The sequence below is a fragment of the Oryctolagus cuniculus genome, chromosome 8 (assembly GCF_051225735.1).
Source record: "Oryctolagus cuniculus isolate XC-2025 breed Fujian yellow rabbit chromosome 8, ASM5122573v1, whole genome shotgun sequence".
NCBI classification, from domain to species: domain Eukaryota; kingdom Metazoa; phylum Chordata; class Mammalia; order Lagomorpha; family Leporidae; genus Oryctolagus; species Oryctolagus cuniculus.
Window position 1 is genome coordinate 21,179,711 of NC_142874.1, and position 14,390 is coordinate 21,194,100.

At 68.7% G+C, this 14,390-nt stretch overlaps 1 protein-coding gene across 1 annotated transcript in view; it reads left to right on the forward strand.

Moving 5' to 3' along the window:
• LOC149124897 (uncharacterized) overlaps positions 1-14,390 on the forward strand; it is a 43,377-nt gene continuing 28,987 nt past the window's right edge. Inside the window, exon 1 of the mRNA XM_089301752.1 lies at positions 1-167. Coding sequence (XP_089157878.1) covers positions 71-167 — 97 coding nt within the window. The 5' untranslated portion in view covers positions 1-70. The remainder of the gene's footprint in view (positions 168-14,390) is intronic.

Consider the following 14,390-nt stretch of genomic DNA (forward strand, 5'->3'; position numbering starts at 1 on the left):
TGTCTCTTCTTCTTCCGCAGACGCCGAGCCCGGCACCCGGGAACCTGTTCCGGACGTGCCGCTCCCAACCATGACTCCCAGCACCGAGGAGGCTGACCACGACCACGACCACGACCACGACCCCGACCCCGAGCACGACCACGACCACGACCACGACCACGACCACGGTAGGGGCCCGTGTGCCTTGTGTCCTCTGCCCCTGGGAGCCCGCTGGGTTGCCGGGGCTCCTTGAGCGAGAACGGGCTTTCCTATTGCCTCCGGGACCGGGAAGGTGTCGCCATGGGATTCCTTGTCCCGAAACGCTGGCCTGTGCTCTGGAGCTGCGGGGACGTCCTCGGGGCTCTGCCCGGGAAGGATGTGCTCCCTGGGGAGAGAGGGGCCGCGGTGCGAGTCAGGCGCTCCGAGACGGGGCCGTGTGTCCTCCCGGGTGCTCTGGTTGGCTGCACGCTGCCTGGGCCTGTCCGCAGGTTGTCCGTTTCTCTGCGTGGTGGTCTGCTAACCCGTGCGGGAGGGGCGTAGGCTTCCCCGCCCCCCACGTCTGCTCCCGCCATGACCCACCCCGGGGGTCTGGTGCAGCACTCCCAGCCCGCATGCCTGGCGTGGCCACGGAGGCTGCGAGTGCAGAAGCCTCATGGGACCCGGCGTGGAGTGCCCCACTGCCCCTGGTGGCCCAGTGTGTGCAGCGGACTTAGGCGCGGGCACGCTGGGCTCCGCGAGGGTGGTGCTCTGTGCCTCTGCCTCTCCTGAGACGTCCTTGCCTTCCTCTTGGCGTTGGCTGGTCTCCGAGCTCCCGGGACAGCGTCCAGGAGGCGTGGCCGCTGCCTGAGGACAAGTCCTCGATGTGCCCTCTGACGCTGGCACGAGCGTGTTCTGGACCCGTGCCGTGCCCCCAGGCAGCTGGGGAGTTGTCTGCCTTGTAGTGCGGCGGGCCACCAGGAGAATCTGACCCAGTGTCCTGGATGGGCCAGTTCCCAGTCGTGCGCTCGTGGCCCAGACCAGACCCGGGCTGGTGTGTGGAGCCAGCCACGCGGGCCCGTCTGTCCTGCGTGCCCTGAGTGGGCGCAGATGAGAGAGGGCGCGGTTGCTCCGTCCGCTTTTCTCCCCTCTCGCCCCCATGCGGGGAGCCGTCCAGCGAGGCCTGGCTGGACTGAGCCCGTGCCGGACACGGTGCTCCGTTGCCGTCCTGGAGGGCCCAGAGGATTGCTCGAGGTGTGCCCACCAGGCCCCTCCCCTGAGACAGGGGGCTGGGTGCCGTCAGGTTCTTTCTTGGCTGCCCCTGGAACCCGGAGGTGGCCCTTGCCTGGTTCCTGGATCCTTTCACTTCCCCTTCCTCGTCGCCTTGCCGTGTGGAAGGGAAGGGCCGCTCTTAGCCCGCCAGCCCTGGCCAAGGAGGGGAACCCACTCGGAGGGTGGGGTGGCACCAAGGCCTTGCGCGGCCCAACGCACAAGGGGGGACGGCGCGCCCTGCTGCGGGCCCTCGCCCTGGCCCCGGTGCCACCAGTTTCCCTTGGCCGGGATTCTTTGTGGCCTAGGCAGGCAGGCGCCCGTGCTGTCTCCGCACTGACCTAGGCACCCACCCACATGAGGCGTCGGGAGGTGTGGGGCCGGGAGAACATTGCTCTGCCTGGTTTCCTAGGCGGAGGCAGGTGTGTTGTCGGCAGAGACCCTCACTCAGGCCAAGTGCGTGATGTCTCTTCTTCTTCCGCAGACGCCGAGCCCGGCACCCGGGAACCTGTTCCGGACGTGCCGCTCCCAACCATGACTCCCAGCACCGAGGAGGCTGACCACGACCACGACCACGACCACGGTAGGGGCCCGTGTGCCTTGTGTCCTCTGCCCCTGGGAGCCCGCTGGGTTGCCGGGGCTCCTTGAGCGAGAACGGGCTTTCCTATTGCCTCCGGGACCGGGAAGGTGTCGCCATGGGATTCCTTGTCCCGAAACGCTGGCCTGTGCTCTGGAGCTGCGGGGACGTCCTCGGGGCTCTGCCCGGGAAGGATGTGCTCCCTGGGGAGAGAGGGGCCGCGGTGCGAGTCAGGCGCTCCGAGACGGGGCCGTGTGTCCTCCCGGGTGCTCTGGTTGGCTGCACGCTGCCTGGGCCTGTCCGCAGGTTGTCCGTTTCTCTGCGTGGTGGTCTGCTAACCCGTGCGGGAGGGGCGTAGGCTTCCCCGCCCCCCACGTCTGCTCCCGCCATGACCCACCCCGGGGGTCTGGTGCAGCACTCCCAGCCCGCATGCCTGGCGTGGCCACGGAGGCTGCGAGTGCAGAAGCCTCATGGGACCCGGCGTGGAGTGCCCCACTGCCCCTGGTGGCCCAGTGTGCGCAGCGGACTTAGGCGCGGGCACGCTGGGCTCCGCGAGGGTGGTGCTCTGTGCCTCTGCCTCTCCTGAGACGTCCTTGCCTTCCTCTTGGCGTTGGCTGGTCTCCGAGCTCCCGGGACAGCGTCCAGGAGGCGTGGCCGCTGCCTGAGGACAAGTCCTCGATGTGCCCTCTGACGCTGGCACGAGCGTGTTCTGGACCCGTGCCGTGCCCCCAGGCAGCTGGGGAGTTGTCTGCCTTGTAGTGCGGCGGGCCACCAGGAGAATCTGACCCAGTGTCCTGGATGGGCCAGTTCCCAGTCGTGCGCTCGTGGCCCAGACCAGACCCGGGCTGGTGTGTGGAGCCAGCCACGCGGGCCCGTCTGTCCTGCGTGCCCTGAGTGGGCGCAGATGAGAGAGGGCGCGGTTGCTCCGTCCGCTTTTCTCCCCTCTCGCCTCCATGCGGGGAGCCGTCCAGCGAGGCCTGGCTGGACTGAGCCCGTGCCGGACACGGTGCTCCGTTGCCGTCCTGGAGGGCCCAGAGGATTGCTCGAGGTGTGCCCACCAGGCCCCTCCCCTGAGACAGGGGGCTGGGTGCCGTCAGGTTCTTTCTTGGCTGCCCCTGGAACCCGGAGGTGGCCCTTGCCTGGTTCCTGGATCCTTTCACTTCCCCTTCCTCGTCGCCTTGCCGTGTGGAAGGGAAGGGCCGCTCTTAGCCCGCCAGCCCTGGCCAAGGAGGGGAACCCACTCGGAGGGTGGGGTGGCACCAAGGCCTTCCGCGGCCCAATGCACAAGGGGGGACGGCGCGCCCTGCTGCGGGCCCTCGCCCTGGCCCCGGTGCCACCAGTTTCCCTTGGCCGGGATTCTTTGTGGCCTAGGCAGGCAGGCGCCCGTGCTGTCTCCGCACTGACCTAGGCACCCACCCACATGAGGCGTCGGGAGGTGTGGGGCCGGGAGAACATTGCTCTGCCTGGTTTCCTAGGCGGAGGCAGGTGTGTTGTCGGCAGAGACCCTCACTCAGGCCAAGTGCGTGATGTCTCTTCTTCTTCCGCAGACGCCGAGCCCGGCACCCGGGAACCTGTTCCGGACGTGCCGCTCCCAACCATGACTCCCAGCACCGAGGAGGCTGACCACGACCACGACCACGACCACGGTAGGGGCCCGTGTGCCTTGTGTCCTCTGCCCCTGGGAGCCCGCTGGGTTGCCGGGGCTCCTTGAGCGAGAACGGGCTTTCCTATTGCCTCCGGGACCGGGAAGGTGTCGCCATGGGATTCCTTGTCCCGAAACGCTGGCCTGTGCTCTGGAGCTGCGGGGACGTCCTCGGGGCTCTGCCCGGGAAGGATGTGCTCCCTGGGGAGAGAGGGGCCGCGGTGCGAGTCAGGCGCTCCGAGACGGGGCCGTGTGTCCTCCCGGGTGCTCTGGTTGGCTGCACGCTGCCTGGGCCTGTCCGCAGGTTGTCCGTTTCTCTGCGTGGTGGTCTGCTAACCCGTGCGGGAGGGGCGTAGGCTTCCCCGCCCCCCACGTCTGCTCCCGCCATGACCCACCCCGGGGGTCTGGTGCAGCACTCCCAGCCCGCATGCCTGGCGTGGCCACAGAGGCTGCGAGTGCAGAAGCCTCATGGGACCCGGCGTGGAGTGCCCCACTGCCCCTGGTGGCCCAGTGTGCGCAGCGGACTTAGGCGCGGGCACGCTGGGCTCCGCGAGGGTGGTGCTCTGTGCCTCTGCCTCTCCTGAGACGTCCTTGCCTTCCTCTTGGTGTTGGCTGGTCTCCGAGCTCCCGGGACAGCGTCCAGGAGGCGTGGCCGCTGCCTGAGGACAAGTCCTCGATGTGCCCTCTGACGCTGGCACGAGCGTGTTCTGGACCCGTGCCGTGCCCCCAGGCAGCTGGGGAGTTGTCTGCCTTGTAGTGCGGCGGGCCACCAGGAGAATCTGACCCAGTGTCCTGGATGGGCCAGTTCCCAGTCGTGCGCTCGTGGCCCAGACCAGACCGGGGCTGGTGTGTGGAGCCAGCCACGCGGGCCCGCCTGTCCTCCGTGCCCTGAGTGGGCGCAGATGAGAGAGGGCGCGGTTGCTCCGTCCGCTTTTCTCCCCTCTCGCCCCCATGCGGGGAGCCGTCCAGCGAGGCCTGGCTGGACTGAGCCCGTGCCGGACACGGTGCTCCGTTGCCGTCCTGGAGGGCCCAGAGGATTGCTCGAGGTGTGCCCACCAGGCCCCTCCCCTGAGACAGGGGGCTGGGTGCCGTCAGGTTCTTTCTTGGCTGCCCCTGGAACCCGGAGGTGGCCCTTGCCTGGTTCCTGGATCCTTTCACTTCCCCTTCCTCGTCGCCTTGCCGTGTGGAAGGGAAGGGCTGCTCTTAGCCCGCCAGCCCTGGCCAAGGAGGGGAACCCACTCGGAGGGTGGGGTGGCACCAAGGCCTTGCGCGGCCCAACGCACAAGGGGGGACGGCGCGCCCTGCTGCGGGCCCTCGCCCTGGCCCCGGTGCCACCAGTTTCCCTTGGCCGGGATTCTTTGTGGCCTAGGCAGGCAGGCGCCCGTGCTGTCTCCGCACTGACCTAGGCACCCACCCACATGAGGCGTCGGGAGGTGTGGGGCCGGGAGAACATTGCTCTGCCTGGTTTCCTAGGCGGAGGCAGGTGTGTTGTCGGCAGAGACCCTCACTCAGGCCAAGTGCGTGATGTCTCTTCTTCTTCCGCAGACGCCGAGCCCGGCACCCGGGAACCTGTTCCGGACGTGCCGCTCCCAACCATGACTCCCAGCACCGAGGAGGCTGACCACGACCACGACCACGACCACGACCACGACCACGACCACGACCCCAAACACGACCACGACCACGACCACGGTAGGGGCCCGTGTGCCTTGTGTCCTCTGCCCCTGGGAGCCCGCTGGGTTGCCGGGGCTCCTTGAGCGAGAACGGGCTTTCCTATTGCCTCCGGGACCGGGAAGGTGTCGCCATGCGATTCCTTGTCCCGAAACGCTGGCCTGTGCTCTGGAGCTGCGGGGACGTCCTCGGGGCTCTGCCCGGGAAGGATGTGCTCCCTGGGGAGAGAGGGGCCGCGGTGCGAGTCAGGCGCTCCGAGACGGGGCCGTGTGTCCTCCCGGGTGCTCTGGTTGGCTGCACGCTGCCTGGGCCTGTCCGCAGGTTGTCCGTTTCTCTGCGTGGTGGTCTGCTAACCCGTGCGGGAGGGGCGTAGGCTTCCCCGCCCTCCACGTCTGCTCCCGCCATGACCCACCCCGGGGGTCTGGTGCAGCACTCCCAGCCCGCATGCCTGGCGTGGCCACGGAGGCTGCGAGTGCAGAAGCCTCATGGGACCCGGCGTGGAGTGCCCCACTGCCCCTGGTGGCCCAGTGTGCGCAGCGGACTTAGGCGCGGGCACGCTGGGCTCCGCGAGGGTGGTGCTCTGTGCCTCTGCCTCTCCTGAGACGTCCTTGCCTTCCTCTTGGCGTTGGCTGGTCTCCGAGCTCCCGGGACAGCGTCCAGGAGGCGTGGCCGCTGCCTGAGGACAAGTCCTCGATGTGCCCTCTGACGCTGGCACGAGCGTGTTCTGGACCCGTGCCGTGCCCCCAGGCAGCTGGGGAGTTGTCTGCCTTGTAGTGCGGCGGGCCACCAGGAGAATCTGACCCAGTGTCCTGGATGGGCCAGTTCCCAGTCGTGCGCTCGTGGCCCAGACCAGACCCGGGCTGGTGTGTGGAGCCAGCCACGCGGGCCCGTCTGTCCTGCGTGCCCTGAGTGGGCGCAGATGAGAGAGGGCGCGGTTGCTCCGTCCGCTTTTCTCCCCTCTCGCCTCCATGCGGGGAGCCGTCCAGCGAGGCCTGGCTGGACTGAGCCCGTGCCGGACACGGTGCTCCGTTGCCGTCCTGGAGGGCCCAGAGGATTGCTCGAGGTGTGCCCACCAGGCCCCTCCCCTGAGACAGGGGGCTGGGTGCCGTCAGGTTCTTTCTTGGCTGCCCCTGGAACCCGGAGGTGGCCCTTGCCTGGTTCCTGGATCCTTTCACTTCCCCTTCCTCGTCGCCTTGCCGTGTGGAAGGGAAGGGCCGCTCTTAGCCCGCCAGCCCTGGCCAAGGAGGGGAACCCACTCGGAGGGTGGGGTGGCACCAAGGCCTTCCGCGGCCCAATGCACAAGGGGGGACGGCGCGCCCTGCTGCGGGCCCTCGCCCTGGCCCCGGTGCCACCAGTTTCCCTTGGCCGGGATTCTTTGTGGCCTAGGCAGGCAGGCGCCCGTGCTGTCTCCGCACTGACCTAGGCACCCACCCACATGAGGCGTCGGGAGGTGTGGGGCCGGGAGAACATTGCTCTGCCTGGTTTCCTAGGCGGAGGCAGGTGTGTTGTCGGCAGAGACCCTCACTCAGGCCAAGTGCGTGATGTCTCTTCTTCTTCCGCAGACGCCGAGCCCGGCACCCGGGAACCTGTTCCGGACGTGCCGCTCCCAACCATGACTCCCAGCACCGAGGAGGCTGACCACGACCACGACCACGACCACGGTAGGGGCCCGTGTGCCTTGTGTCCTCTGCCCCTGGGAGCCCGCTGGGTTGCCGGGGCTCCTTGAGCGAGAACGGGCTTTCCTATTGCCTCCGGGACCGGGAAGGTGTCGCCATGGGATTCCTTGTCCCGAAACGCTGGCCTGTGCTCTGGAGCTGCGGGGACGTCCTCGGGGCTCTGCCCGGGAAGGATGTGCTCCCTGGGGAGAGAGGGGCCGCGGTGCGAGTCAGGCGCTCCGAGACGGGGCCGTGTGTCCTCCCGGGTGCTCTGGTTGGCTGCACGCTGCCTGGGCCTGTCCGCAGGTTGTCCGTTTCTCTGCGTGGTGGTCTGCTAACCCGTGCGGGAGGGGCGTAGGCTTCCCCGCCCCCCACGTCTGCTCCCGCCATGACCCACCCCGGGGGTCTGGTGCAGCACTCCCAGCCCGCATGCCTGGCATTCCCACGGAGGCTGCGAGTGCAGAAGCCTCATGGGACCCGGCGTGGAGTGCCCCACTGCCCCTGGTGGCCCAGTGTGCGCAGCGGACTTAGGCGCGGGCACGCTGGGCTCCGCGAGGGTGGTGCTCTGTGCCTCTGCCTCTCCTGAGACGTCCTTGCCTTCCTCTTGGTGTTGGCTGGTCTCCGAGCTCCCGGGACAGCGTCCAGGAGGCGTGGCCGCTGCCTGAGGACAAGTCCTCGATGTGCCCTCTGACGCTGGCACGAGCGTGTTCTGGACCCGTGCCGTGCCCCCAGGCAGCTGGGGAGTTGTCTGCCTTGTAGTGCGGCGGGCCACCAGGAGAATCTGACCCAGTGTCCTGGATGGGCCAGTTCCCAGTCGTGCGCTCGTGGCCCAGACCAGACCGGGGCTGGTGTGTGGAGCCAGCCACGCGGGCCCGCCTGTCCTCCGTGCCCTGAGTGGGCGCAGATGAGAGAGGGCGCGGTTGCTCCGTCCGCTTTTCTCCCCTCTCGCCCCCATGCGGGGAGCCGTCCAGCGAGGCCTGGCTGGACTGAGCCCGTGCCGGACACGGTGCTCCGTTGCCGTCCTGGAGGGCCCAGAGGATTGCTCGAGGTGTGCCCACCAGGCCCCTCCCCTGAGACAGGGGGCTGGGTGCCGTCAGGTTCTTTCTTGGCTGCCCCTGGAACCCGGAGGTGGCCCTTGCCTGGTTCCTGGATCCTTTCACTTCCCCTTCCTCGTCGCCTTGCCGTGTGGAAGGGAAGGGCTGCTCTTAGCCCGCCAGCCCTGGCCAAGGAGGGGAACCCACTCGGAGGGTGGGGTGGCACCAAGGCCTTGCGCGGCCCAACGCACAAGGGGGGACGGCGCGCCCTGCTGCGGGCCCTCGCCCTGGCCCCGGTGCCACCAGTTTCCCTTGGCCGGGATTCTTTGTGGCCTAGGCAGGCAGGCGCCCGTGCTGTCTCCGCACTGACCTAGGCACCCACCCACATGAGGCGTCGGGAGGTGTGGGGCCGGGAGAACATTGCTCTGCCTGGTTTCCTAGGCGGAGGCAGGTGTGTTGTCGGCAGAGACCCTCACTCAGGCCAAGTGCGTGATGTCTCTTCTTCTTCCGCAGACGCCGAGCCCGGCACCCGGGAACCTGTTCCGGACGTGCCGCTCCCAACCATGACTCCCAGCACCGAGGAGGCTGACCACGACCACGACCACGACCACGACCACGACCACGACCACGACCCCGAACACGACCACGACCACGACCACGGTAGGGGCCCGTGTGCCTTGTGTCCTCTGCCCCTGGGAGCCCGCTGGGTTGCCGGGGCTCCTTGAGCGAGAACGGGCTTTCCTATTGCCTCCGGGACCGGGAAGGTGTCGCCATGCGATTCCTTGTCCCGAAACGCTGGCCTGTGCTCTGGAGCTGCGGGGACGTCCTCGGGGCTCTGCCCGGGAAGGATGTGCTCCCTGGGGAGAGAGGGGCCGCGGTGCGAGTCAGGCGCTCCGAGACGGGGCCGTGTGTCCTCCCGGGTGCTCTGGTTGGCTGCACGCTGCCTGGGCCTGTCCGCAGGTTGTCCGTTTCTCTGCGTGGTGGTCTGCTAACCCGTGCGGGAGGGGCGTAGGCTTCCCCGCCCTCCACGTCTGCTCCCGCCATGACCCACCCCGGGGGTCTGGTGCAGCACTCCCAGCCCGCATGCCTGGCGTGGCCACGGAGGCTGCGAGTGCAGAAGCCTCATGGGACCCGGCGTGGAGTGCCCCACTGCCCCTGGTGGCCCAGTGTGCGCAGCGGACTTAGGCGCGGGCACGCTGGGCTCCGCGAGGGTGGTGCTCTGTGCCTCTGCCTCTCCTGAGACGTCCTTGCCTTCCTCTTGGCGTTGGCTGGTCTCCGAGCTCCCGGGACAGCGTCCAGGAGGCGTGGCCGCTGCCTGAGGACAAGTCCTCGATGTGCCCTCTGACGCTGGCACGAGCGTGTTCTGGACCCGTGCCGTGCCCCCAGGCAGCTGGGGAGTTGTCTGCCTTGTAGTGCGGCGGGCCACCAGGAGAATCTGACCCAGTGTCCTGGATGGGCCAGTTCCCAGTCGTGCGCTCGTGGCCCAGACCAGACCCGGGCTGGTGTGTGGAGCCAGCCACGCGGGCCCGTCTGTCCTGCGTGCCCTGAGTGGGCGCAGATGAGAGAGGGCGCGGTTGCTCCGTCCGCTTTTCTCCCCTCTCGCCCCCATGCGGGGAGCCGTCCAGCGAGGCCTGGCTGGACTGAGCCCGTGCCGGACACGGTGCTCCGTTGCCGTCCTGGAGGGCCCAGAGGATTGCTCGAGGTGTGCCCACCAGGCCCCTCCCCTGAGACAGGGGGCTGGGTGCCGTCAGGTTCTTTCTTGGCTGCCCCTGGAACCCGGAGGTCGCCCTTGCCTGGTTCCTGGATCCTTTCACTTCCCCTTCCTCGTCGCCTTGCCGTGTGGAAGGGAAGGGCCGCTCTTAGCCCGCCAGCCCTGGCCAAGGAGGGGAACCCACTCGGAGGGTGGGGTGGCACCAAGGCCTTCCGCGGCCCAATGCACAAGGGGGGACGGCGCGCCCTGCTGCGGGCCCTCGCCCTGGCCCCGGTGCCACCAGTTTTCCTTGGCTGGGATTCTTTGTGGCCTAGGCAGGCAGGCGCCCGTGCTGTCTCCGCACTGACCTAGGCACCCACCCACATGAGGCGTCGGGAGGTGTGGGGCCGGGAGAACATTGCTCTGCCTGGTTTCCTAGGCGGAGGCAGGTGTGTTGTCGGCAGAGACCCTCACTCAGGCCAAGTGCGTGATGTCTCTTCTTCTTCCGCAGACGCCGAGCCCGGCACCCGGGAACCTGTTCCGGACGTGCCGCTCCCAACCATGACTCCCAGCACCGAGGAGGCTGACCACGACCACGACCCCGACCCCGACCACGACCACGACCACGGTAGGGGCCCGTGTGCCTTGTGTCCTCTGCCCCTGGGAGCCCGCTGGGTTGCCGGGGCTCCTTGAGCGAGAACGGGCTTTCCTATTGCCTCCGGGACCGGGAAGGTGTCGCCATGGGATTCCTTGTCCCGAAACGCTGGCCTGTGCTCTGGAGCTGCGGGGACGTCCTCGGGGCTCTGCCCGGGAAGGATGTGCTCCCTGGGGAGAGAGGGGCCGCGGTGCGAGTCAGGCGCTCCGAGACGGGGCCGTGTGTCCTCCCGGGTGCTCTGGTTGGCTGCACGCTGCCTGGGCCTGTCCGCAGGTTGTCCGTTTCTCTGCGTGGTGGTCTGCTAACCCGTGCGGGAGGGGCGTAGGCTTCCCCGCCCCCCACGTCTGCTCCCGCCATGACCCACCCCGGGGGTCTGGTGCAGCACTCCCAGCCCGCATGCCTGGCGTGGCCACGGAGGCTGCGAGTGCAGAAGCCTCATGGGACCCGGCGTGGAGTGCCCCACTGCCCCTGGTGGCCCAGTGTGCGCAGCGGACTTAGGCGCGGGCACGCTGGGCTCCGCGAGGGTGGTGCTCTGTGCCTCTGCCTCTCCTGAGACGTCCTTGCCTTCCTCTTGGCGTTGGCTGGTCTCCGAGCTCCCGGGACAGCGTCCAGGAGGCGTGGCCGCTGCCTGAGGACAAGTCCTCGATGTGCCTGCCCTCTGACGCTGGCACGAGCGTGTTCTGGACCCGTGCCGTGCCCCCAGGCAGCTGGGGAGTTGTCTGCCTTGTAGTGCGGCGGGCCACCAGGAGAATCTGACCCAGTGTCCTGGATGGGCCAGTTCCCAGTCGTGCGCTCGTGGCCCAGACCAGACCGGGGCTGGTGTGTGGAGCCAGCCACGCGGGCCCGCCTGTCCTCCGTGCCCTGAGTGGGCGCAGATGAGAGAGGGCGCGGTTGCTCCGTCCGCTTTTCTCCCCTCTCGCCCCCATGCGGGGAGCCGTCCAGCGAGGCCTGGCTGGACTGAGCCCGTGCCGGACACGGTGCTCCGTTGCCGTCCTGGAGGGCCCAGAGGATTGCTCGAGGTGTGCCCACCAGGCCCCTCCCCTGAGACAGGGGGCTGGGTGCCGTCAGGTTCTTTCTTGGCTGCCCCTGGAACCCGGAGGTGGCCCTTGCCTGGTTCCTGGATCCTTTCACTTCCCCTTCCTCGTCGCCTTGCCGTGTGGAAGGGAAGGGCCGCTCTTAGCCCGCCAGCCCTGGCCAAGGAGGGGAACCCACTCGGAGGGTGGGGTGGCACCAAGGCCTTGCGCGGCCCAACGCACAAGGGGGGGACGGCGCGCCCTGCTGCGGGCCCTCGCCCTGGCCCCGGTGCCACCAGTTTCCCTTGGCCGGGATTCTTTGTGGCCTAGGCAGGCAGGCGCCCGTGCTGTCTCCGCACTGACCTAGGCACCCACCCACATGAGGCGTCGGGAGGTGTGGGGCCGGGAGAACATTGCTCTGCCTGGTTTCCTAGGCGGAGGCAGGTGTGTTGTCGGCAGAGACCCTCACTCAGGCCAAGTGCGTGATGTCTCTTCTTCTTCCGCAGACGCCGAGCCCGGCACCCGGGAACCTGTTCCGGACGTGCCGCTCCCAACCATGACTCCCAGCACCGAGGAGGCTGACCACGACCACGACCACGACCACGGTAGGGGCCCGTGTGCCTTGTGTCCTCTGCCCCTGGGAGCCCGCTGGGTTGCCGGGGCTCCTTGAGCGAGAACGGGCTTTCCTATTGCCTCCGGGACCGGGAAGGTGTCGCCATGCGATTCCTTGTCCCGAAACGCTGGCCTGTGCTCTGGAGCTGCGGGGACGTCCTCGGGGCTCTGCCCGGGAAGGATGTGCTCCCTGGGGAGAGAGGGGCCGCGGTGCGAGTCAGGCGCTCCGAGACGGGGCCGTGTGTCCTCCCGGGTGCTCTGGTTGGCTGCACGCTGCCTGGGCCTGTCCGCAGGTTGTCCGTTTCTCTGCGTGGTGGTCTGCTAACCCGTGCGGGAGGGGCGTAGGCTTCCCCGCCCCCCACGTCTGCTCCCGCCATGACCCACCCCGGGGGTCTGGTGCAGCACTCCCAGCCCGCATGCCTGGCATTCCCACGGAGGCTGCGAGTGCAGAAGCCTCATGGGACCCGGCGTGGAGTGCCCCACTGCCCCTGGTGGCCCAGTGTGCGCAGCGGACTTAGGCGCGGGCACGCTGGGCTCCGCGAGGGTGGTGCTCTGTGCCTCTGCCTCTCCTGAGACGTCCTTGCCTTCCTCTTGGCGTTGGCTGGTCTCCGAGCTCCCGGGACAGCGTCCAGGAGGCGTGGCCGCTGCCTGAGGACAAGTCCTCGATGTGCCTGCCCTCTGACGCTGGCACGAGCGTGTTCTGGACCCGTGCCGTGCCCCCAGGCAGCTGGGGAGTTGTCTGCCTTGTAGTGCGGCGGGCCACCAGGAGAATCTGACCCAGTGTCCTGGATGGGCCAGTTCCCAGTCGTGCGCTCGTGGCCCAGACCAGACCGGGGCTGGTGTGTGGAGCCAGCCACGCGGGCACGTCTGTCCTGCGTGCCCTGAGTGGGCGCAGATGAGAGAGGGCGCGGTTGCTCCGTCCGCTTTTCTCCCCTCTCGCCCCCATGCGGGGAACCGTCCAGCGAGGCCTGGCTGGACTGAGCCCGTGCCGGACACGGTGCTCCGTTGCCGTCCTGGAGGGCCCAGAGGATTGCTCGAGGTGTGCCCACCAGGCCCCTCCCCTGAGACAGGGGGCTGGGTGCCGTCAGGTTCTTTCTTGGCTGCCCCTGGAACCCGGAGGTGGCCCTTGCCTGGTTCCTGGATCCTTTCACTTCCCCTTCCTCGTCGCCTTGCCGTGTGGAAGGGAAGTGCCGCTCTTAGCCCGCCAGCCCTGGCCAAGGAGGGGAACCCACTCGGAGGGTGGGGTGGCACCAAGGCCTTGCGCGGCCCAACGCACAAGGGGGGGACGGCGCGCCCTGCTGCGGGCCCTCGCTCTGGCCCCGGTGCCACCAGTTTCCCTTGGCCGGGATTCTTTGTGGCCTAGGCAGGCAGGCGCCCGTGCTGTCTCCGCACTGACCTAGGCACCCACCCACATGAGGCGTCGGGAGGTGTGGGGCCGGGAGAACATTGCTCTGCCTGGTTTCCTAGGCGGAGGCAGGTGTGTTGTCGGCAGAGACCCTCACTCAGGCCAAGTGCGTGATGTCTCTTCTTCTTCCGCAGACGCCGAGCCCGGCACCCGGGAACCTGTTCCGGACGTGCCGCTCCCAACCATGACTCCCAGCACCGAGGAGGCTGACCACGACCACGACCCCGACCCCGACCACGACCACGACCACGGTAGGGGCCCGTGTGCCTTGTGTCCTCTGCCCCTGGGAGCCCGCTGGGTTGCCGGGGCTCCTTGAGCGAGAACGGGCTTTCCTATTGCCTCCGGGACCGGGAAGGTGTCGCCATGCGATTCCTTGTCCCGAAACGCTGGCCTGTGCTCTGGAGCTGCGGGGACGTCCTCGGGGCTCTGCCCGGGAAGGATGTGCTCCCTGGGGAGAGAGGGGCCGCGGTGCGAGTCAGGCGCTCCGAGACGGGGCCGTGTGTCCTCCCGGGTGCTCTGGTTGGCTGCACGCTGCCTGGGCCTGTCCGCAGGTTGTCCGTTTCTCTGCGTGGTGGTCTGCTAACCCGTGCGGGAGGGGCGTAGGCTTCCCCGCCCTCCACGTCTGCTCCCGCCATGACCCACCCCGGGGGTCTGGTGCAGCACTCCCAGCCCGCATGCCTGGCGTGGCCACGGAGGCTGCGAGTGCAGAAGCCTCATGGGACCCGGCGTGGAGTGCCCCACTGCCCCTGGTGGCCCAGTGTGCGCAGCGGACTTAGGCGCGGGCACGCTGGGCTCCGCGAGGGTGGTGCTCTGTGCCTCTGCCTCTCCTGAGACGTCCTTGCCTTCCTCTTGGCGTTGGCTGGTCTCCGAGCTCCCGGGACAGCGTCCAGGAGGCGTGGCCGCTGCCTGAGGACAAGTCCTCGATGTGCCCTCTGACGCTGGCACGAGCGTGTTCTGGACCCGTGCCGTGCCCCCAGGCAGCTGGGGAGTTGTCTGCCTTGTAGTGCGGCGGGCCACCAGGAGAATCTGACCCAGTGTCCTGGATGGGCCAGTTCCCAGTCGTGCGCTCGTGGCCCAGACCAGACCCGGGCTGGTGTGTGGAGCCAGCCACGCGGGCCCGTCTGTCCTGCGTGCCCTGAGTGGGCGCAGATGAGAGAGGGCGCGGTTGCTCCGTCCGCTTTTCTCCCCTCTCGCCTCCATGCGGGGAGCCGT